A 22,224-nucleotide genomic window follows, 5' to 3' on the forward strand; every position below is an offset into this window, starting at 1 on the left:
CTGCAGTCCCTCCCCTCCTACTCCGGGGCCTCCCCCTCTCTCCTTCCCTGACTCCCTCCTCTGCCACCCAACCTCTTTCTGTTGCCACGGTCTCCTTCCTCACCCAGTTTGCTGAAAGGGCAGCAGATACTCCAACCTTCAGGGGATGGGAGAGGGGGACAACATCCTTTGGGGGCCAAAGGAAATGGCTCTAGAGGGACAAGGGGAAATAGGGAGGGGAGAGGGTCAAGGGGACAGGGCAGAAGATGGTAACCCTACCCTCGGGAGGGGTTGCTGCAGCCATCAACAAGGGATTTAGTGTCCAAGCCCTGGTGAGCAAAGCCAGGACTGCCTGTCTCTCCCCCAAACTCCCCCCTCTCCATCGTTCTAACTTGGCCTCTGGAAATGTAGCCTTTGGGGGGCCCACCCATCTCCCCAAGAAAATAGGATACCCAGGCAGCCAGGTAATCCAAGAGGCTACAGAATGTGCTGATGATGGCGGGGGAGGGGTCAGTGTTTCAGGATGGGGGCAGTCACCCCAAGTCATGGAATGAGGGTCCCCCCATGCCACAGTGTTAACTCAAGGGGTTCACATGGCAGGTCCTAGAAGGTATGTAGTCCACACTCTGCCCTGGCCCTGAACTCTTCTCCTCCAGGGGATCGGAGGCTGCATGCTCAGGTGCTGGGCATATCCCACAGGAAGAAGCGGAAGGGAAGGAGGGGTGTGGAGGAAAGGGGGCTGGGAAGCTGGATAGAGCAGAGGCAGGTCTAGGGGGAAATAAGGACAGAACAGAGCTGGGGAGACAGAGACGGGGCCGCCAGGGTCAGAGGGAAGTCTGAGGAGCAGTGGGGAAAAGGGACAGCAGGGAGCCCGCCCGCAGCAGCCAGGTGGGTGGGGGCCCAGGGCTGGGTGCAAAGCCACGAGTTGTTGCTGAGCTGTTGCTGAGCGGCTGGCCCTGGTGTCAGCTTCCTTGTCAAAGCAGCTGCTCTGAGCCCCCCACCCCCACCCCTGCTCCTTGATGGGGGCGTCTTTTGGTTGCTACCAGGGCAGCTGCTGGAGGAGCAGACAGAGGGTGGCCTGGGCTGTGGGGCAGGGGAGGGAAGGAGGGTAGACAAAGGAGAGAGTTTCGGTGAGAGTTACTAGTGGAAGGTCAGGGAGGGAAGAGGGAGCCTCAAGTCCTTCCTGCATCTAGGCCTTCAGCTTCCGAGAGGGACAGCCAGAGGAGTATGGGCCACTGAAAGGGTTCTCCGGGCTGCTTCCCCCCACTGGTGCTCAGGTTCCTAAGCAGATGATGGCAGGGGCGACAGCGAGAGAAGGAAGGGGAAGCCTTGCTTTTGGCTAGCAGGCAGGCCAGGCCCGCAGGGGTGGACGGCACTTAAGGATTTAGCCCCCCCATAATTGTTCCCTCCTCTGCCTGGACTTGGGGGGGGAGGGGAGCTTCTGGGGTGAGTTGCGGACATGGTGCTCCATCCCTCCTCCTTTTCATGGTTCCCAGGAATCCCTCCCTTGAGCTGTGACCTGAGGAGGGGGGCTCAGACAATGGGGGTCACGTCCACAGGCACCTCCATGTGGCCCAGCACCCACCTTCTTAGGCCAGAGTCCGACTCAGCATCTGCCAAGCCTTTTGGTGCTCTCTGCCTTCTGCCTGCCACCACCTGGAGGACTGACAGGGGCACCGAAAGGAGCAGGAATGCCCAAACATGGAGAAGGGGAGAAGACTGGAGGGATCCAGGCTTCAGGGGAGCTGCGAAGAGGAGGCTGAGGCCAGGAGGCAGGCTTTACAGGACGCTGCTGCCAGCGGGGGCCCTTTAAGGTGACCCCTCCCACCTCCCCCAACTTCCCAGGGGGAAGCTGAAGCCAGAGAGGGACAGCCACCCCACAGGACCTGCAGAGGGCTGGCCACCAGCGAGGCTGAGGGTGTGGACTGGGATGGAGGAAAGCACTGGTTCTCTTGGATCCCTCCCCGGGGGTCTCCAAGCCCACAGTTGGAAGGTGTTCCTCCCCTCCTAGGAGGGCTGAAGCTAGGAACAGAAGCCTGGTTCTGAAGGACAGGGACACAGAGCCTGGCTGGACCTGACGGGTCCCAAACTTCAGCTCAACCATCCTTAAAGAGAGGCTTAGAAGGAAACAGTCTCTTAGGCTTCTCTGGCCAAGACATGCAAATTTTGGGGTGGGAGGTGCTCCTCGGTCCCCTCCCCCCCTACCTTCAGAAGGCAAGTCCCTGAAGCTGGCAGGGTTTGGGGGAAGGGGAGCCTCACAGCACCAGTTGCTGCTAGATTAGGAGGGGATCAGGTCCTGCTTGCCCCGGGGCGCCGCAGCCTTCACTCACCACCTCCTTTTCCAGAACACAGCACCCAGCTCCCCAAACCATCCTCTCCTTTGCAAGGCCAATTCTATCCCCAGTCTCCTGAGATCATGGTTTGAGGGAGCCCCAGGGATTAGACAAAACTGGGAGAGCCAGCCGGCTTCCCCCAGCTAGCCCCCAGCCTGGGTGGCCTGTGAGCCCAGCTGTCTCCTGTCCATCTCCCAACAGGACGCAAGGCCCAGAATAGCAAGGTCATAAGCGTGGCTAGGGCCTCCTGGAGGTGGGGACAGTGGCTGAGGGGCTTGAGAATATAGGCTCCACGCTGCACTGGAAGGAAGCTGAGAGGCAGCAGTGGGTGGAGGTTAGAAAGGGGGAGGGTCAAGGGAAAAGGGTTCATTTAGAACCGGCCCCTCCTTGTGGGCACCCACAACCCGTAGAGCTGGGAAACCCAAGGGTGCCCTCCGTTGGAAGAAGGCACGGCTGCAGGTCAGTTCAGAGAGCAGAGCCGGGGTTGAACGGGGGTGTGTGTGTGTGTGTGTGTGTGTGTGTGTGTGCGCGCGCGCGCGTGCGCCTCAAGGAGGGAGAGACGTTGCAAACTCATTCCCACGGGGCTGGGAAGGTCATGTGAGTGCAGTGGGCCAGTGGGGAGGGAGCAGATGTGGAGTGTGGAAGGCGGGGCGTGAGGCTGCATCTTTGGATTTTCAGGAGAAGCTGGTCATCTGAACTTCTATGTGAAATCCCAGTGGAAACACTATCCAGGCCAAGCAAATCATGTATGCAGCGCCAACCCAGATAAAACTTCCCACTTGACAGATGAGGACAACTGAGGCCAAAGAGCAAAGCAGAGGAAAAGCCAGGCACGGAAGCCAGCATCCTCCGTTATCTACCGTCCAGCTTCCCAGCTTGGCCCCAAGAAGGGGGGCAGCCAGACTGCCCTAGGGCCCCTCTGCAGTCAGGCTCTGTGGCCGCCACATTCAATCTCTCCCAATACAGCCGCTGCGCCCCAGCCCTGGCCCCACAGTCTCTCTCTGCCTGTTTTCTGCCTGAAGTAGGACGCCTTCACTGAAGAATTCCGAGCAGGAAGGGGCCTGAGACGTGGTCCGTGCTGCTGCCCACTGCTCGGTCCCATTAAGAGAACTTGGCCGGAGACCCTGGGAAGCGCTGTTCGCTGGGCTCTGCACTTGCTGCCCCACCAATAGCACAGGCCGCAGCAGAGCCGCGAGCGGAGAGCACCAGAGGGCACCGGGGACTTGACCTGACACAGCCTTCCAGCCTCTCCGCTCCCAGGCGGGCAACGCGGAGTGCGCTGCCTTCCTGACCCGCCCGTCCCAGCCCCCACGGCAGACACGCCACAGCCATCGCGATGGAACGGAGATAAACCCTTTTATTTATTTATGCTTCTCCATTTTGTTTAAAACAACAACAACAACCACCTTAAAGTAACTGACAGCCCTTCCCCCTCACCCTTCTTCGGGCTGGGGGGTGGTTAGTGGGGAAATGGCCCCCAGGGGTGGGGCTGACCGTAAGAGCCCCTCAGGGAGGTAATGGAGCCCCGATCCCCTGCCCAGGGGATGGGGTACCTGTAGTGTATGAACTGGGGAGTTAACAGGGCTCTCGAACCTCTTCTTGTACCAACGCAGATGCCTTTGGCCGTCAAGGGTCAGGAAACACGTGGGGAGGGGATTCCTACCGCTCCTCTACGTCCCCACCCGGCGCGATCTCACCCGCTGAGAGCTGGGGAGCCAGAAGGGTGGAGGAGGAGCGGGGTGGGTGCCTCACACGAAGGAGTACTGGTTATTGATGGCTCGGGGATGGCCCCCTTCTTCTCCGTCGCCCCCTAGTGGCAACTGGTGGAGTTGCACCATCGGGGCGGCCCCGGGGTCCCCACCAGATCCAGCGCCTCCCTCGGCCTCGGTGCCTGGGGCTACGGCCTCTTCCAATTCAACCACGGGGACCAGCTCAACCACGGGGACCAGCTCTTCCTGGACCCCTCCACTGCCCGCTTTCTCTTTCTCTTGCCTCTCTTTGGCTGCTGTGGCTGCTGCTGCCGCCACTTCTGGCGCCCCCGACGCCTCTTCTGCCCCAGGATGTGGGGGATCTGTCCATGAAGGGGGTTCAGGGGGCTGGGGTGGGTCATGGGAGGTGTTCGGTTCTGGAGATAGGAATGGTAAGAAGACAGACTGTGGAGGGGGCCAGCTCTTGCGATTGGCCTCCCCTGCACTTGTGCCCCCGGGAGCCATGTGCTATCTCCCCCACGTCCCGTCTCCTGAGCAACCCCCCCAGTCCATGGAAGATGGATCATGGGCGGCGGTGAGAGGAGGACCACACTTACACACAGTCACTCGCTCCGCAGGGCATGAGGGTGGAGGAGGCATCGGGGTAGCATCGATCTCCCTCGCACACCCCTGCATGGCTCCCGGCCTGCTCCCGGCCTGGGGGAGGGGTAGGGGGCAACGTGGGGACAGATGGGACGTTGGGGTGGGGAAAAGGGAGAGATCAGACAGGGACATCAGACGTCAAGGGAGGAGGGGGGTGGGGGATCAAACCAAGCATCCCCAAGAAGGACAGGCCCAAGGCAAGACTGCAACCAAGGGCAAAGACGAGGCCGAGGAAGATGAATCCAGGAGACACACGAGTGATGGAACACAGGGGTCCGATGGAATGGCAATGCACCGACCCAGCTTCCTCCCGGCTCCAGCACGGAGCCTCTGCCTCCCTACGCGCTCTGTGTCCTGCTTCCCCTTGGAAAGCCCCACCCCCGGAGCCTCCACTACCCTGCTCTCCCTTGCGAGGCTTCTCCTCCTCACAGCCCCCCGCCCCGTCTTTCTGGCACACACACCTCCTCACTTCTTGGGTGCACGGGCACCTCCTCCCCTGCAGACCTGCTCTGCTCACCCTGCTGCCGCTGGGAGGACACGACATAGCTGACAAGAACAACGTCACTGGAGCCTCCAGACTCCAGAGGGATGGGGTGCACCCGGAAGTGCTCGAGCATATCGAAAATGGACTGGAACCACAAGTGCTGGACCCGGCACTGACCCTCCTCGTTCAGCGACAGGCGCAGGTGCTGCGGGCGGGGCGAGCAAGGTGAAGCAGGAGCCCGCGCCCCTGCCCCTGCCAGAAGCCTCCGCCCCTGCCCGGCCCCGTCCCCCCGCCCCCCTCGCAAGCTCTGGGCATGGAACACAGCCTTTCCCTCACTCACCTTGGCCTTGCCCTGGAAGTTGAAAGTGAGGACGTACTCGCCCCTCCTCGTCTCGCTCTGCCGTACCAGGAAAACACCATGGGAGCCGGCACCTCCCGCCAGCACTAGCTGCGCGGCCTTGAGTCGAGAGAGCATCCCGTGGAACCAAGGGTACCCTGAGAGGGGCTGGTCCCCTTCACCTCCCTCTGACTCCCCCTGGAACAGGAATGATCCTTCAGGAAGGAGAGAGGGAGGGAAACCGGGGTGTCAGGGAAGCCTCCCCCGTCCTGGGAGAGAAGAAGCCTTGCTTTCCCTCCACCGGTCACTTCCTTTCCCCTGGGTCCGATCCCTCAGGATCCTGAGACCAGAGTTTCGGGGAGGCGGGCCACTGGGCCTGGAGGCAGACACGCGCTCTCACCTCTGGTACCTGTGGCCGTTTCCGGAGTGTCCAGGGGCGGGTAGGGGGCTGAGAGGGGATGAACGGTGCCCGCAGGGGGCCCCTCTTCAATGGGGATGCGGGGGGGCAACTCTGGGGGAAGCAGCTCCATGGAGTCAAAATGGGAGGCAGCAATGGAGGCGGAACTGGGGGAGACGGACGCGGAGGGGCGGTCTGAGAGGCCCCCGTAGGCCCCTGGAAAAAAACGGGAGGAGGGCAGAGTTGAGCACTGGAGACACTACCCTGCGCGTGCTGGCAGTCAGCGAGCGGAGGCGCCTGCCCCCTTCCTTGGCCAGGGGCCCGTCGGTCCGACCCACGACCCCTGACAGGCTCCAGGCACTGAGGGGCTGTGGAGTGACGCAAGGTCATCCCGGGCTCCGAATGGGCCCCTATTCTTTCTGAATCCGCTGAAATGACGGCAACTGTTGCAGGGGGTGTGGACAATCCCTCAAGGATTCTTGTATTAAGAAGCATCCTTTTTCCGCCTACAGGACAAAACTCCCAATGCTCCAAGGTATCAAAGACCCTCCTCCTAGTAACTGGCCCAACCCAACCACCTCGACCACCTCGATTAGTCTGTAGTCCCAGAGCCTCTGCACTGGCCTGATCGCCCTGTCCTGCTCTCCCAAAGCTCCAGGGCTCTCCCCACCTCGCCATTTGCTTCCTCCAAGCCCTGTTCTTTTCTCTCGCCCCCCCTGGGTGAAGCCTGTCTGTCCCACCTTCCCCGATTCGCCTCCTCCTCTGAGCTCCCAAGGCGCTTCCTGCTTGTGCCGCTCAGAGGACCCCAGGCACGGGCTCTCCACTGCGGAGTCCTGCTTCTCAGAGGGAGTGAGAGCTTCTCAACTCAACTAGACCGGGAGCCCTCAGAGAGGGCAAGAAGTGCGTCTTGGGTGGCTCTGGGTTCCTCCATCCTGCCCCAGAACCTAGCACAGGCTCGGGAATGCACTCGGGGATTCCCAAATGTCTACTGTGTAGCAGGCCTGAGCCCACAAAAATGGCGTTGCTACACGTGGGGTACAGAGAGCAAAGGCGGGGGGTAGGGAGCAGAGTGGCACAGTCCCCGTCTTTGTCAGGGACCGCTCCATTGCCCCTCCTTGGTCTTAGCTGCCTGCGGGGCCTGGAAACGAGGGGCCTGGAGCCCACGGCCTGTGAGGTCCACCCCGGCTCCAAGACCCTTCAGTCCATGTGTTTACTCGGGGAGTACAGCCAGGGGGCCAAGCACCAAGAAACCGAAACTAGAACAGAGGAGCAGGACAAACAGGATACTAGTGTCTGGAAGGTGAGCTAGGCCGGGTGGACGCAGGTCTCTGGCGTGCTATGTGGGACCGGGCCTGGACACGTTAGGCCGAGAAGTAAAGAATCAAAAACATCTAATAGCGGGCACCTGGGTGGCTCAGTGGGTTAAAGCCTCTGCCTTTGGCTCAGGTCATGATCTCAGGGTCCTGGGATCGAGCCCCACATTGGGCTCTCTGCTCAGCAAGGAGCCTGCTTCCCTTCCTCTCTCTCTGCCTGCCTCTCTGCCTACTTGTGATCTCTCTCTGTCAAATAAATAAATAAAAATCTTTTTTAAAAAGACCAAAAAAATTGGGCGCCTGGGTGGCTCAGTGGGTTAAGCCGCTGCCTTCGGCTCAGGTCATGATCTCAGGGTCCTGGGATCAAGTCCCGCATCAGGCTCTCTGCTCGGCAGGGAGCCTGCTTCCCTCTCTCTCTCTCTCTGCCTGCCTCTCCGTCTACTTGTGATCTCTGTCTGTCAAATAAATAAATAAAATCTTTAAAAAAAAAAAAGACCAAAAAAATTAAAAAAAAAAAAAACAAAAAAAACCAACCATCTAATAGCATCAACATACGTACAGAGACGCAGAGTGAAAGCAAAACAAAGATGTGAACGAAGTGTTCCAGAGGCTTGGGGAAGAAAGCCGTTCTCTCCAGCCAGAATGGAGGTCTGCTCGAGGCTTACGGAAAAGGAGGAAAGGCCGGGCACGGAAGGCCGGGCGGGCATTGGCGTGGGCCTTGTGCAAGGTGGGGATGGGGATGGTTCTGAGCGGCCGACTGTGGCGTGGCACGTTCTGGGACCAAAGTGAGACATTCGGTGGGAAGGGGCGGGCAGCTGAAGGGCAGGAATGGGGGCACGGTGAAGTCGGGAGAGAGGGCCTGAGCCTGGCGGGGGGGCTCTGAGGTCCACAGCCCTCCAAAGTTCCATCCTTACCCTGTGACAGGCGGTCATTGCTCTCGCTGGCTCCCAGCAGCAGATCCTGGCTGGGCAGACTCTCTGAGTGATTCAGGCAGGGCAGCTCCAGGCTGTCCGTGTTCTCCCTTGTAAGGAATGAGGTCCCAGGGGCCAGGGGGAGGGTCATGGGGCGGGGACTGGCGGCAGGGCAGGGTCTGTGGAGGGGTGGGGGGAAGGGAGCTGTGAGGAAACTCAGCAGGTGAACAGCCCAGGGCTGCTCCCCAGCCCCTCCTGGTCCCCTCGGTGACAGCAGGCAGGTTCCTCACCCCGGACTCAGGCATTCCTGGATGTCAGACACCCAGGCCTTCACGTGTAAAGCATCGGCTGTCTCCAGGATGTATTCTGAGGGGCCTTCCACCTACGAGGCCAAGAGGAAGCCCGCAGGCCACGTCCAGGTCCAGAGGCCGGAAGCCACCCCTGATGAGAACAAGAACATCCTCCCCTCTTCCCTCCTCCCAGGGAAGCTACAGCCCCAGGGACACACTCTCAAGGCAGTGGACCCACAGGCACCTCCTCCTGTGAGGTCCCTGGCTTCCCCGTGCGCCAGGAGCTTCCTCCCCAGCACGAGCGCTCCCGGGGGGCAGGAGCCCAGAGCCCCTACCTTAACCACAAACGTGTTCTCCCGGTCAGGCATCTCCAGGGCCGTGGTTGTCCGCACGTCCGTGATGGCAGAGCAGGGAATGCTGAGTCGGGGCCGAGACGCCTGGGTGAGGCAAGAGAACGAGATCCAGGCCGCTGGCGAGCAGGGACCGCCTGTCCCTTCCCTCCGGAGACGCCGCATCTTTCCTTCTGGGCCCCAGGGAGTCGGACCGAGGGTCACAAGGCTACTTTTTCCATCCCCCCCCGAGTCAGGAGCTAGCTCTAAACACCCAAGTGAGCACGGACACAGAACTAAACCCCACCACACCAGAGCGAGCAAAGCGAAGCCCGGGGGCTGTTCCACTCGGGCGGCTCGGTCGCCCGCTCCCGGTCACCCACCCTCCTTGGGGCCTCACCTTGGGCGGCACAAAGAACTCCAGACGACTTCCTCCTCCTCCTTCTCCTTCACTTCGGAGCAGTAAGCGACACTTCTGCCACTGGGGCTGCCCTCCTCCCCCTGAGGTCGGCCCAGCTGCCCCTCCTCCCCGGCCTACTCCAGCTGGGTCAGGGGCTGCCTCTTCAGCCCCCATGAAATTCAGCAGCTCTTCCCTCTGCACCATCCCTGCTCCGTCCTTCAAGGCCCCCCCGCCCCGACTGAGTCTCAGCCGCTCGAATCGGTGAGTCCATCGGTCCCCAGGGGATGTTCCGTCACTAGCCAGTCCCCTGCCAATGGCCCCGGCCCCCCCAGAGGAGTTGGAGTTGCTGTTTCCACCCAGGACTGGGGGGCCCGATGAGGTCTCGAGGGTCCCCGCTGGGGAAGGAGGGTCAACGGTCCCCCGCCACTGCAGGATGCCACGGACTGAACCGCGGACGGAGCGACCCACTGAGCGGAGGGAAAAGCGTTTCTTGAGCTTCGGCTTCGAGGAGGTCGTAGAAGAGGAAGAGACTGAGGAAGGGAGGGGGCCGGCCAGGTCCTCAGATGATCGAGAAGGGCCCAACACAGCCAGGGGCCCGCCCACCCTGCAGCTCTCAAGGGCCAGGTCCTGGGGCGGGATCTCCACACCAGGACTCAGGGGCGCCAGGATGGGTGGCGAGAGGGAGCCGGAGGCCCGGGCCACCTCAGCTTCAAAGTGCTGCAGGAAGAGCTCAGCAAAACGGCGGGAGAAGGCGGCCTCAGCCCCCGGCCCTGCATACTGAGGGTGGGAGGCCAGGTAGAGGCGAAAACGGCGGGCAAAATCCAGGGCAGCAGCCCGGGCATGGGACTCGCAGAACTCCCGCCAGCTAGGAGGAGGGGGTGGTGGCAGAGGGGGAGGAGAGGGGGAGGCCCCATCCTCCGGGGAAGGGGAACCATTCATGATGGTCCCCAGGAGGTGGACAGGGGGAGCCTGTGGGGAGGGGCAGCAAAGAGGGAAGCGACCAGAAGACACGGGGTGAACGGCAGCAGCTGCAGAAGGAAGAGAGGCACATAGACCGAGTCACTGCTGAGGTGGGACGGGGGGCCGAGCCCCACCCCCAGCCCGACTCCCCACTCTGGTCAGGACTCCTTGGAGAGCCACGGGGAACACCACACCGCACCCCCCTTCCCTCTCCCAGATCCTCACGCCCCCCCACGCCCCAGTCAGCACCTACCCTGCTGCCTTCCCAACCCCACTCCCCCTGGCTCTGGTTCCAGGAGTGCCGGACCGCCGGCCGTGGAGCACTTTCCTCTAAAAAGGAACCTTTATCACTCACGCCACCTCCCTTCTCGAAAACAGGTCCTTCAAGCTCTATCACATGCTTCCCATGTGCTGTTCTTACCTTTCCCTGCAACAGGCTTTAATAAGCTTGACAACAGATGAGGAAACCGAAGCCCAGAACGGTTTCCAGACTCCAAGCCTACGGTTTTGCCCACTGCATAGCGCTCGTCCCCGGGGCCTGGCTGCCCCGGCCTCAGGCACAGCCCCTCACTGCCCCAGCTCTCGGGGGAGGTAGGCCTGTAGTGCTTACAGACCCCGCCTCATGGGTCCCGTGGTCCAGCTCTGAGGAGGGAGGCTCCTCAGGAAGGAGAACGGATGCGTGATGGATTGAAACCACACTCGTCCTGAAGGCAGACCCCAGGGCCCAACACCCCTACACTGTACCGTCACAGTGTGACGGAGCCTCGAAATGGCCACCGTCCGATTCTTTGGGGACCTTCAGCCTGGGGCCCAGAGGCAGCAGCACCAGGCGGGGAAAAGCTATGGGCTGGGTTAGAGCAAGACTCTGTTGGCCACAAAATAAATAAAACATAACAGGGAGCTTTTTCACTTCCTCTTCTTTCACTGGGGAGTGTGCCCTAAAGGCTGGTTAGCCTGGTGGTTAAGACTATGGGCTCTGGAGTCGGACTTGGGGAGGAAATCCCTGCTCTGCCACCTATCAGCTGGGTGGCCTGGGGCAGACTGTATGTCCTCTCTGAAATGCAGATTTGTAGCTGTAAAGCGGAGCTAATGATCCCTCACCCATCGAGTCACTGGGAGAATTAAATGGAACATGTCAGGGCTCGACACAAAGTAAGCACACGATAAACCGCCGCCGTTAATACTATCTTTATGGGTTCCGATTCTTCTGAGAGAGCAGAGAAAGTGGAGGAGGCTCCCCAAGATCTTACAACTAGCAAGTGGCAGAGCTGGGCATGACATTTACCACCCATGGCTCTTCTGTTAGTGTTCCTCCCCACAGTATACTGGAAGATGACGGGGACCGGACTGGGGGGGGTGGGAGGATGGGGGAGAGGGCAGCTCAGGGAAGTCTCCCCGAACCTCGGACTTCTGCTCAGACCGACAAACGGCGACCCCTCCCCTTCCTCCCTGGCCTAGACCCTACACATTCAGATGGCTCCCACCGCAGGGACATTCCCAACCAACGAGAAGAAGCCAAGAGATGCCAGAGTCATGGAACACAGGGGAACCGAGCCAAGAGGTGCAGACACAGCAGGGAGCCCAATCTCCAGGCAGAGGCCACCGCGGCTCACACAGGCCCACCCAACCCTCTGCACCACAGGCAGACCCAGCCCCCTTCTGGCCCGCTGACCCTGCGGCTCCTGAGCTGGTGACTCAGTTTCTCTTCGGCCAAGCAGGACTCAGACCCGTGTTCCCGGTGCACCTGCCTCTTGGCTCAGTTCTGAAATCTCCCGAAGGGCGGGTGGTGGAGGGTGCAGGCTCCGCTCCCGGCTCGGACCCCCCGGGCCCGGTGGTCCATGCACTCCGACCCGACCCTACTCCCTGGACACCCTCGACCCGCCCCTTCCCCGGGGCCGCAACCGCCTCGGGACCAGCCCGGTCCGCGGCACTCTGCGGGGCCGAGCTCCCCTCCTGCCTCTGCCCCCCCACCCCCTACGCCCGCCCCCACCCAGACTCCCAGGCGCCGGGGCCGGGTCGCGAGGAGGGAAGAGGTACTGGAAGAGGGGGGTTCCGGTTCCGGTCCCACCTGCATCTCGGTCCCCGCGGTTGGCTCCGGCGGCGGCGGCGGCTCCCGCTCCCTGCCCCTCCCCCCGCACTCCGCGACTGGCTCCCAGGCCGTCTCTGCGCAGGCGCCGGGACCCCTTTTCCCGTCACCGAAGGAAGCGACCATAGAGAAGCGCGGCGGGAGGGAAGGGCGCCCACACCTCACTTCCGCCAGCCGCCCGGTCCGCGCGAGCCCTCGGGGCGCCCGGAGGCGGGGCGTCGCGGGGGGCTCAGGGGTCTCTCCGGTGGCGCCTCACAGGGGCCGCAGAAGCCACCGCGGCAAGGGCATCCCCCGGGTGCCCTCCCGGAGAAAACCTGGCGAAGGGAAGCCCGCGGAGGGCATCGAGGCCCGACGCCCCCCGTTGTGGGCTAGAGCAGCCCCCGGGGACCGGAAACCAGCGAGAGGAGGAGCCCCTGTGCGGGGCCCGCCGCCGCCTAGAGCGCCCGGCCCTGCGGCCGAGGGGTTCGCGGGACACCGCCCCCCACGAGCCGCGCCAGGAAAGACGCGGGTGACCTTGGTGGAGGCCCCGCGGGGAGGCGGAGCCTGAACTTGCGACCTTGGCGTCGCTGAGCAAAGGGGCTGGAGGTCCAGGAGGTTTCGTCTGAGCCGGGAAGTACAGAGAGAGTCTGGGCGGAAAGAAGGCGGTCACGTTGGCCGCGCCTGGGGGACGCCGGGGGCAGGGGGACGCGCGGTGCAGATCAGTAAAGGCATCAAGGCCAGATGCGGACATCGGGGGTCGTTGTGGTGCAGACAGTCGTTGAGACCGTGAGCACGAGGAGATCGGGAAGGTCGGCCAGTGACCCGGCTCCAGCCGCCCTAAGGAATAGGGGAATCTTGGCTGAAGCAGTTGGAAAACACGGATCGAGCTTTTTCAGGAACAGGTGAATGAAGAGCCCAAAGCTGTGAGGAGCCCCTGGTTCCCCTTCTCCAGCCTCCTCTTTGCCCATGCGTTTGGTTGCACTTGCAGGGAGGCCCATCTCGGTGGCAAAATGGCTTTCCGTGGCGCCAAACTGAAGTCGTAACAGCTTAGAATTCAAGGAGGAATCTGCTGCTTTTCTGAGGTTTCTTGCAGTAAAATGTCCAGAACTGACCCCGGCTGGTTGGCTTCGATCAAATACTCCTCCTGGAACACTATAGACTGGAGACGGATAAGTTCCCTGACTCACACAAGGACGGTTGTTCAAGGCTGAGGCTGCCAGGTGGAGGAAACTTCATTGAGGAGGGCAGGTTCTGGCCCAGCCAGCCCTCCTCCCCCGCTCTCCCCGTGTTCTAACCAGTCTAAGATCGCTCTCAGATGGCCTTTGTTAAGGTCTTCGTCAACATCTTTGTCCGTCCATCTTCCCATTTCCGGGGAAGATATACATGAAAAAGACTCTAATTCTGTGGTCCCCTCCCTCCTCCCTGAAGCCCTTACACACCCTTTCTCTGTAGTTTCCAGTTTCTGTAATTTCTGCCCAATTTCTAAGAGAGAGACACAGTGAGGACTATAGGAAGGCAACGGTCTGGGGTTGATGAGTTAGGTTTGGAAATGCGTCTAAGCTGTCCAATAAAACAGATGTTCTCTGTTGACACTCTCCAGGATGGTAGCTCCTGGGCACTGGAAATGTGCTGGTGGAACTAGGGATTTAAATTTTAATTAATTAAAATAGCCACATGTGGCTAGTGACTATTGTGTTAGAGCCGGAGCTGTCCAGCAGAGAGAGCTGCAGTCTGAGCTGCATAAAACAGTTTGGGGATGATCGGAAGTTGAGAATTGAAGCTATTGGTTGAACCCATGGACATGAACGAGATTGTCCAGGCAATTATCTGTAGAGGGAATAGGGCCCAGGACCTAAATCTGGAAAACAATCCACACTTATCAGGTAGGCAGCAAACGAGGAGTAGAAAGTGCCGAGGTGATGTCTTGGGTCAGGTTTCCCGGAAGCAGACCTGGAGATGACGTGTGTGCAGGTGACTTCGTCCAACCGTGCTGCCGGAAGAAGTCGGTAAGAGAGTGGGAGAAGCAGGAGAGGGAAGGAGAGAAAACCAAACGAGTGGTCTCAGGCAAAGAGAAGTTCAACTCGATCCTACAGGGGAGCGCTAGATGAAGATAGGTGTCCGATTTGCCCAGAAACAAGGGAGCGGGGCAGTCCCTATACCTACAAGCCTTCGCTGTTCACCAAGCGACACTCCTGGAGATGTCCGTTCATCAAGGCAAAGCTTCCTGTAGTCTGAGGGCATCCCTCCCAAGCAGAAAAATAAAAAAATCTGGACACTGCGTTGGAAGAGGAACCACACAACAAAGACAACGGGGTATGGGAGTATAGAGCATGTGCGTGGGGGCACTTGGTCAGACACCTCACGAGCAAATGATTAAAAAGGGATCCGTGGCATTGCCGCTGTCTCCTGTTTTTAAATATTTTTTTTTTTAACGTATTTATTTGACAGAGAGAAATCACAAGTAGATGGAGAGGCAGGCAGAGAGAGAGAGGGAAGCAGGCTCCCTGCTGAGCAGAGAGCCCGATGCGGGACTCGATCCCAGGACCCTGAGATCATGACCTGAGCCGAAGGCAGCGGCTTTAACCCACTGAGCCACCCAGGTGCCCCCTGCTGTCTCCTGTTTTAAAACATCGGTGACTGATGCTGTGGGGTCGCGAGTGGACGTTCAAAAAAAAAATTCTTGAGATGTTTTTGGTGCCAAGAAGTGCATTTATTACTGCATGGCGACAAGAATCATGGGCAGAAAGAGCCTTAGCTTTGTTGTATGAAGCTGGTGGTTATATGCGTCGTGTTCAAAGTGGAGGGGACATGCGGGGAATATTAGATCCTAAATGTTTTCTTCGATTTCTGCCTGTAAAACTACTTTCACAAGATTTCTCTGGTGCTTATCATTCAGTTGGATGTTAACTATCGGTGACACGTACAGACAGTCATGAGACCCTTTGCAGTGTAGCAGCCAGCACGTATTTGATCCTTATCAGAGCTATGCAGGCTTTAGGTCAGCTTTCTGGGCTAAAGGTGAATATTTTTCTGTTTCTATCCCTATCAATTAACACTGTTTAGGGACTTGAGTGAGAGTAGCTGTTTAAAGATTTTGTTTATTTGACAGAGACACGGCGAGAGAGGGAAGCAAGGGGAGTGGGAGAGGGAGAAGCAGGCTCCCTGCTGAGCAGAGAGCCCGATGCGGGGCTTGATGCCAGGACCCTGGGACCATGACCTGAGCCGAAAGCAGATGCTTAACCAATTGTGCCACCCAGGCGCCCTATGGTGAGAGTGATTTTAAGGAAGTGGTAGAAGGGGCGTCTGGATGACTCAGTGGGTTAAAGCCTCTGCCTTCAGCTCAGGTCATGGTCCCAGGGTCCTGGGATCGAGCCCCGCGTCGGGCTCTCTGCTCTGTGGAGACCTTCTTCCTCCTCTCTCTCTGCCTGCCTCTCTGCCTACTTGTGATCTCTGTCTGTCAGATAAATAAATAAAATCTTTTTTAAAAAAAATAAGGAAGTGGTAGAAGCAGAAGCCAGATGGTAGTGGGCTGAGGAAGAAATGGAAGGTGAAGAAATGGGAGGAGGAGTATGGAGAGCTGGCCTGAGGGAGACCTGATCATGAGGGAAGTCTAAAGGGAGCGGAGCCAGTAGAGAGGATAGTGTTTGAAGGAGTGAGGTTTGGGGAAGGTGGGAATGGTGGATCCAGGGCCCACATTAAGCCAAAGTATTAATGTAAAAGGGAGAAATACTTGCTTCTCAGGAACAGGGTATGTGACAGTCAGGATGCTTTTAGCTATCAGTAATGAAACCCTTCAACCACTCCCAATGTAAGGGAGCTTCAGCGTGAAAAGAGGGGGCGCTTTCTGGCTCACAGAATTGAAAAACCAGAGGTAGAATGACTTCGGGCGTTTGAACGTGGTCTCGGTCTCTCAGCTCTGCTTTCCAGATCGTCCCCTCACAGGTGGCAAGATGGCCACCAGCAGCCCCAACCATACACCCTACTAGCTCCACAATCGTAGTGGGAAAAGATCACAGCCTTCCCAATGGCTCTGGCAAACACAACAGGACTGAGTCTCATCAGCTCTGCCTGGGTCACCAGGTATAATGAAGAATTTGGTTTTTGTCTCCGCTTCCTGGCACATAACTTTAAAAGTACTTGGAATTTACCAAGTGATAGAAGTGCCCTTTAGATCCCACCCAAGTTTTAGCTCATGAGGTTACTAATGGCAAGCCCGTAGATAGCTTCAGGATAAGGGCTGGTCACCAGAAAGACTATCCTGGTGACTAGAGGGTTGCGGGTTTTATTTTATTTATTATTTATTTATTGACACATAATGTATTATTAGCCCGAAGGGTACAGGTCTGTGAATCACCGGGTCTGTACATTTCACAGCACTCACCGTAGCACGTACCTTCCCCAATGTCCATCACCCGGCCACCTTCTCCCTCCCCCTATCCCCAGCAACCCTGTTTGTTTTGTGAGATTAAGAGTCTCTTATGGTTTGTCTCCCTCCCGATCCCATCTTGTTTCGTTTTTTCCTTCCCTAGCCCCCAAACCCCCCACGTTGCCTCTCAAATTCTTCCTATCAGGGAGATCATATGATAATTGTCTTTCTCTGATTGACTTATTATGCTCAGCATAATACAGAGGGTTGGGATTTTTAAAAAGATCTATGTATGTTATGTATGTTAACCTCTACACCTATCACGGGGCTTGAACTCCCAGCCCCTGAGACCAGAAGTCACATGTTCTTCTGACTGAGCCAGCCAAGCACCCCCGAGAGTTAGGGTTTTGAGGCAGCTGGTTGTCCAGGGAGAGGAGGGGGATCCAGAGATTGAGTTCAGTCACACGGCAGTGACGTAATCAATCACACCTAAAACACGAAACCAGGTTTCCAAACCTCACTGTGTCTCTCTGCGTCTAGCTGTTCCTGACTTGTATCCTCTACTCTAACTGTAATCACACGTATAGTGTTATTCTGCATTCTGTGAGCTGTTCTAGCAAATTATCACACCTGAGGGGGTTGCGGGGTCATGGGAAACTCCCTGATCTGGAGCAGGCTGGTCAGAAGCGAAGATGACTGGGGGCCTCACTTGCATCTCTCCTCTGAAATGGGGGCAGTCTGGGGAGGACTGAGCCCTTAATCTGTGGGGTCTGAGTTAACTTCGGGCACTTGGTGCCAGAACTGAGTACACTAGTAGAAGGGGCACAAGTGTGATCACGGGGGATAGATTTTGCTGACTCGTGAACCCCGGCTCAGAGACCAGTCCTCTGAGACTGGGGTGGGCGGAGCACAGCAGAGGCAGCTCTTCAGAGGATCACCAGGGTCTCTGACAGAAGGGGAAGTGGTTGCTTGTGGGATTCTACTGGAGGCTCACCCTACTCCATCCCTAAGAGATGGGGATTTCTCCTCTTTTGTCTTCTGGGATGTCAAATCCAGCTTTGGTGCTTTGGTCAGGATCCCCTGCCCCAATCCAGGGCTGGTATGGGGGCAAGTGGGGAGGGAAGCAGAGAGGACACTGGGGTTGTGGTCCAGGAGGGGCTGATGCTGACCTGGCCCGGGCAGTACGGTGGGGTTAGTAGCAAGGACAACAGCTGGTGAGATTTCTGGGGAGACACTGCCAAGGCTGGCTTGTGGGGGGGGAGAGTGAAGAATGCACCTGAGCTTCTAGTACATCTGTTGAGGGGCGTTGAGGACAAAGTCCTGAGCCCTTGTGCCCCATCTACTAAGTTGCTGACCAGCCTAGTGCTCATCTCAAAGACACCAGACCCCATCCTCTAAAGAGCGGCAAGAAATCCTAGAAAATCATCAAGTTTAACTTCCTCACTCCAATCCCCATTTTATGGATAATAAAGCAGAGACTTCAAAAGTTACGGTGGTTCACCTTTATTGTCAACGTGATTGTGAATATAAAATTTGCTTTCCACTGAAAACATCAGGATACTTAACAAGCCCGACGCATATGCTCAACTGAGATAATTCAGCACATAATTCCTTCAACCAGTACTTCTTCACCGGAGTGTTGGTTAGGCTCTGCTCAGAGTCACAAAAACAAGGTCTTACTGCCATGACCTGGTGAGACCGAGAACGGCAACAACCCCACAAACCAGCCAACACGCTGCTAAGATAATAAGGTAATTTTAGAAATTTAGGTGCTCTCGGGGCACCTGGGTGGCTCAATGGGTTAAGCCTCTGCCTTCGGCTCAGTTCATGATCTCAGGGTCTCAGAATAGAGCCCCCAGAATAGAGAGAGAGTAGAGCTCTCTGCTCAGCAGGGAGCCTGCTTCCAGCTCTCTCTCTCTCTCTGCCTGCCTCTGTCAAATAAATAAAATCTTAAAAAAAATTTTTTAGGTGCTATGAGGAAAACCAAAGAGGACCAGTGAGGAGAGGGTGACGGGGGCTACTTTAGATAGAAGAGGTGACACTGATGTCGGAGGTGGGGCTGAATGATGGGACCAACCGCTCTGGGAAAAGCTACAAGGAAGAACAGGCCAGGGAGAGGGAAGAGCATCACAAAGATCCTGAGGTAGAAACAACTGGGGGATGTTTGCAGACCACAATGGCCGCCGTGGTTGGCAGCAAGTAAGAGGAGAATCATACTGGATGAGGTCAAAGAGGTGGGCCGCAGGGAGGAGTTTGGATTTTTATAGAACAGCTTTACAAGATATAATTCCCCTGCCATACGGTTTGCCCATTTAAAGTAGGAGTTGGGGTTTTATTCTAAGTGTAGTAAGGAGTCACGGGAGGGGTGTGTGTGTGTGTGTGTGTGTGTGGTTGCATATCAATTTCTTCTTTTTTTAAAAAAAAATGTGTTTTGTTTTTTTTTTAAGAGTTTATTTATTTGACAGACAGAGATCCCAAGTAGGCAGAGAGGCAGGCAGAGAGAGAGGAGGAAGCAGGCTCCCCATTGAGCGGACAGCCCGATGTGGGGCTCGATCCCAGGACCCTGGGATCATGACCCGAGCGGAAGGCAGAGGCTTTAACCCACTGAGCCACCCAGGTGCCCCTGCATGTCAATTTCTGATCCAAGTTTAACTAACTAATTACAAATTGAAAGGTAATCTTTATTTTTATTTATCTATTTATTTCATTAATCTCTACACCCAATGAGAACCTCAATTTCACAACCCTAAGATCAAGAGTCACATGCTTGGGGCGCTTGGGTGGCTCTGTTGGTTAAGTGTCTGCCTTTGGCTCAGGTCATGATCCCAGAGTCCCGGGATCGAGTGAGGACCCTGCTTCTCCCACACCTTCTGCTCCTTCGTCCCTCCAATCCCCTGGCTCATGCTCTCTTGCTCTCAAATAAATAAAAATTAAAAATCTTAAAAAAAAAAAAAAGTTCCATGTTCTACGGACTGAGCCGGCCAGGTGGCCCTCTGATCCACATTTTCAGGGCTGATCTTGACTACTGTGTGGGCATGGGGTTTGCGGTATTGAAAAGAACAGGAGTTGGGAGAGCCCCTGTAGAGGCTGTGTGCTAGCCTAGGTGAGAGAAGATCCCAGACTGAGCCACAGGGTCAGCAGTGGAGACAGACAAACGATGACATCCAAGACATACTTTAGACAGAAAACCAGCAGGACTGGGTAAGTGGATTAGACACCAGGGTTGAGGGGAGGGAGAAAGGCAGCACTGCATTTTCAGAGGTGGAAGCAGAGCCTGGAAGAGAACGAGAGTCCTGTTTTGGACGTTAGGTCTGTAACACCACTTGGCGGCACCCTTCGATTTGGAAGGCTCATTAGTAGTTCAGGCACAATCATACAGAGCCCGACAGTGGCCCAGGCAGAGGATACAGACATAAAGGAAGTCCAGTCCTGGTCCCACTCAGGCGACTCGGTCTCACACAAGTGAAACCAAGAAATGTGTCTTAGGGTATTCAGTACCATGGGACAGGTTCTCTTTTAGGAGGTATCTGGATGCAAACAGGCGACCGCGACAGTCTGGCGTAAGGAGTCTGGTCTTCTACACTCCTCTGTTTTCCCCTCTTCTGGATTTTGGCTTCATCACTGATCAGATATGACAGGCAGAAGCTCCGGGCTTTGCATCCAGACCCAGCCACACCCAGAGTCAGAAGACAGTCCATCTCTTTGGTGTCTCCTGGAGGGTGAGAGACCCTTTCCTGGAAGCCCCCAAAGTAGATCACCACTGACCCATCATGGACCCCAAAGAAGTCACACACTCAACCCTAAACAAAGCCCCTGGCAAGGAGACTAGGCCCACCAGAAGTACATAAGGCCTGTCAGGATTTATTCCCGGCACTGGGGAAAGGACCACCTTGAACAAAATCAGGGCCCCTGTCTGTAGGAAGATGGAAACATGGGTGTTAAGCAGGAGCTCACAGACTGCCGGGGGGGACCCATTTCATTTCAACAGCCTCTTTTTATTTTTTTTTATTTATAAAAGATTTTATTTATTTATTCGACAGAGAGAGAGCACAAATAAGCAGAGCAGCAGGCAGAGAGAGAGAGAGAAGCAGGCTCTCTGCTAAGCAGGTAGCCAGACGTGGGGCTCGATCCCAGGACCCTGGAACCAAAACCGGAGCCGAAGGCAGTCGCTTAACCAACCAAGCCACCCAGGCGCCCCAACAGCCTCTTTTTAAAAAGAGTTCCAGATTCTGCACCAAGAACATGTCTTTAACTACAGTCACTCAAAATGCATGTCTGAAAGAGAAAAACCTTTCTCCAAGCAAATTCACAGCCTCCTCAAGTCCTGATTGTTTCCCACTTCCTTTGTCGTCCGCCCGCCAGCCCACCTGCTCTGTTTCTCTGGCAGCCGGCCTTCCTTTTTCTCCTGGCACTGCCCACAAGACTCGGCAACTCGGAGCCCACCCTATTGCTACCTCACTAGCGGCCGTGCCAAACTGATGCTCCCACAAGCCGCATGCTGGACGTCTGTATTCCCTGTGGCTGAATCCCCGCTAGCACCTCTGCTCTCCCAAAGTTAAAGTTACGCGGCCTCTCTTAGGCTCCTCTGATACCGATACGGACACAGGACGATCTAGGCTTCTCCAATCAGAGGCATTCAAGGGAGGCTTTGAATCTGCCTGTTTTGGGGGGCCAGAGGGTTGGGAGGGAGGGAAGGCCACCTTCTGGAGGCAGAAGCGGCTTCAGTGCCATGAGCAGTAGGTGTCGCGGAGGAGTCTGAGGCCTGGCCCTTGGTGTTTGGTGGTGATGGCGGTGGCAGGAACCCCACTTTTCTTCCCACATCAGATCAGTTCCACGTCTTGGGAGCTGTTTCTCTGGCCCATCCCACAGTTCGGTAAGCTAACTCAAACCCCTAAACAAATCCTTCTTCTGTGTAAACCAGCCAATGGAAATTCTGTTGTCTGTAAATCAAGACTTCCAACTACTGGCGCGCCTGGGTGGCTCAGTGGGCTAAGCCTCTACCTTCAGCTCAGGTCATGATCTCAGGGTCCTGGGATCGAGCCCCACATCGGTATTTTTGTTCAGTAGGGAGCCTGCTTCCCCCCACCCCCCGCCTGCCTGCTTCTCTGCACACTTGTGATCTGTCAAATAAATAATAAAATCTTAAAAAAAAAAAAGACTTCGATTACAGACGATACTACGGTCAACAGCAACAGCTCTCCAAGAAACAGTCAACAGCTCTACAGAAAATCTTCTCCCTTCGGACTCTTCTGAGAGCTGTGTTTCTCCAACTTCAGTCATTCGTGTACCACCTGCCCCCAAAATCTGCCACATGTTTATATTCCCACAATATTATCTACCACACACTGCTTCGTAAATAGATTTATTTCTTATTTATTAATATTTTTAAGAAGATTTTATTTATTTACTTGAGAGTGCGCACGAGCGAGATAGCAGAGGCAGGAGGAGCAGCAGAGGGAGAGGGAGAAGCAGACTCCCCACTGAGCAGGAAGCCTGATGTGGGGCTCCATCTCAGGACCCCAAGATCATGACCTGAGCAGAAGGCTGCTGCTTAACCAACGGAGCCACCCAGGTGCCCCTAAGTTGACTCATTGTTTAATCTCAGTATTTGCCACCCCAGTTTTCTGTTTCCAACAATACACATTCCAATAAACACAGCACCGCTAGAATAGAAAGCATTCGTTCAGTACCACCTCCCAAAAATCTTCT

General features: G+C 56.7%; 1 protein-coding gene across 5 annotated transcripts; it reads right to left on the bottom strand.

Annotated features, from left to right (window-relative positions):
- Positions 1–3,643: 3,643 nt before the first annotated feature.
- On the bottom strand, positions 3,644–12,211 carry SH2B1 (SH2B adaptor protein 1). Of its 5 annotated transcripts, none has more exons than XM_044233846.1 (9): positions 12,153–12,211; positions 9,125–10,152; positions 8,731–8,832; positions 8,396–8,487; positions 8,109–8,284; positions 5,885–6,097; positions 5,488–5,699; positions 5,181–5,352; positions 3,644–4,437 (listed from the first exon to the last, which is right to left on the bottom strand). In XM_044233846.1, exons 2-9 carry the CDS (start codon positions 10,061–10,063, stop codon positions 4,061–4,063), a joined length of 2,283 nt encoding a protein of 760 aa, XP_044089781.1. In that variant the 5' UTR covers positions 10,064–10,152; positions 12,153–12,211; the 3' UTR covers positions 3,644–4,060. The 5 variants fall into 5 exon arrangements, with proteins under 5 accessions (XP_044089781.1, XP_044089780.1, XP_044089782.1 ...); XM_044233845.1 differs by lacking the exon at positions 12,153–12,211 and adding an exon at positions 10,506–12,019; XM_044233849.1 differs by lacking the exon at positions 12,153–12,211 and adding an exon at positions 4,618–4,717 and having other exon boundaries at positions 4,328–4,437; positions 9,125–12,017.
- Positions 12,212–22,224: the final 10,013 nt, after the last annotated feature.

Source organism: Neovison vison, chromosome 14, assembly GCF_020171115.1.
Source record: "Neovison vison isolate M4711 chromosome 14, ASM_NN_V1, whole genome shotgun sequence".
In the NCBI taxonomy this organism is placed as follows: domain Eukaryota; kingdom Metazoa; phylum Chordata; class Mammalia; order Carnivora; family Mustelidae; genus Neogale; species Neogale vison.

Excerpts from the sequence above, each read along its gene's own strand:
- SH2B1 (XM_044233846.1), bottom strand. The coding sequence starts at position 10,063 with ATGAATGGTTCCCCTTCCCCGGAGGATGGGGCCTCCCCCTCTCCTCCC. Across the intron at positions 5,700-5,884 it reads AACGGCCACAGGTACCAGAG|GATCATTCCTGTTCCAGGGG; the intron begins GTGAGAGCGCGT and ends TCCTTCCTGAAG. Across the intron at positions 5,353-5,487 it reads ACTTCCAGGGCAAGGCCAAG|CACCTGCGCCTGTCGCTGAA; the intron begins GTGAGTGAGGGA and ends CCCCGCCCGCAG.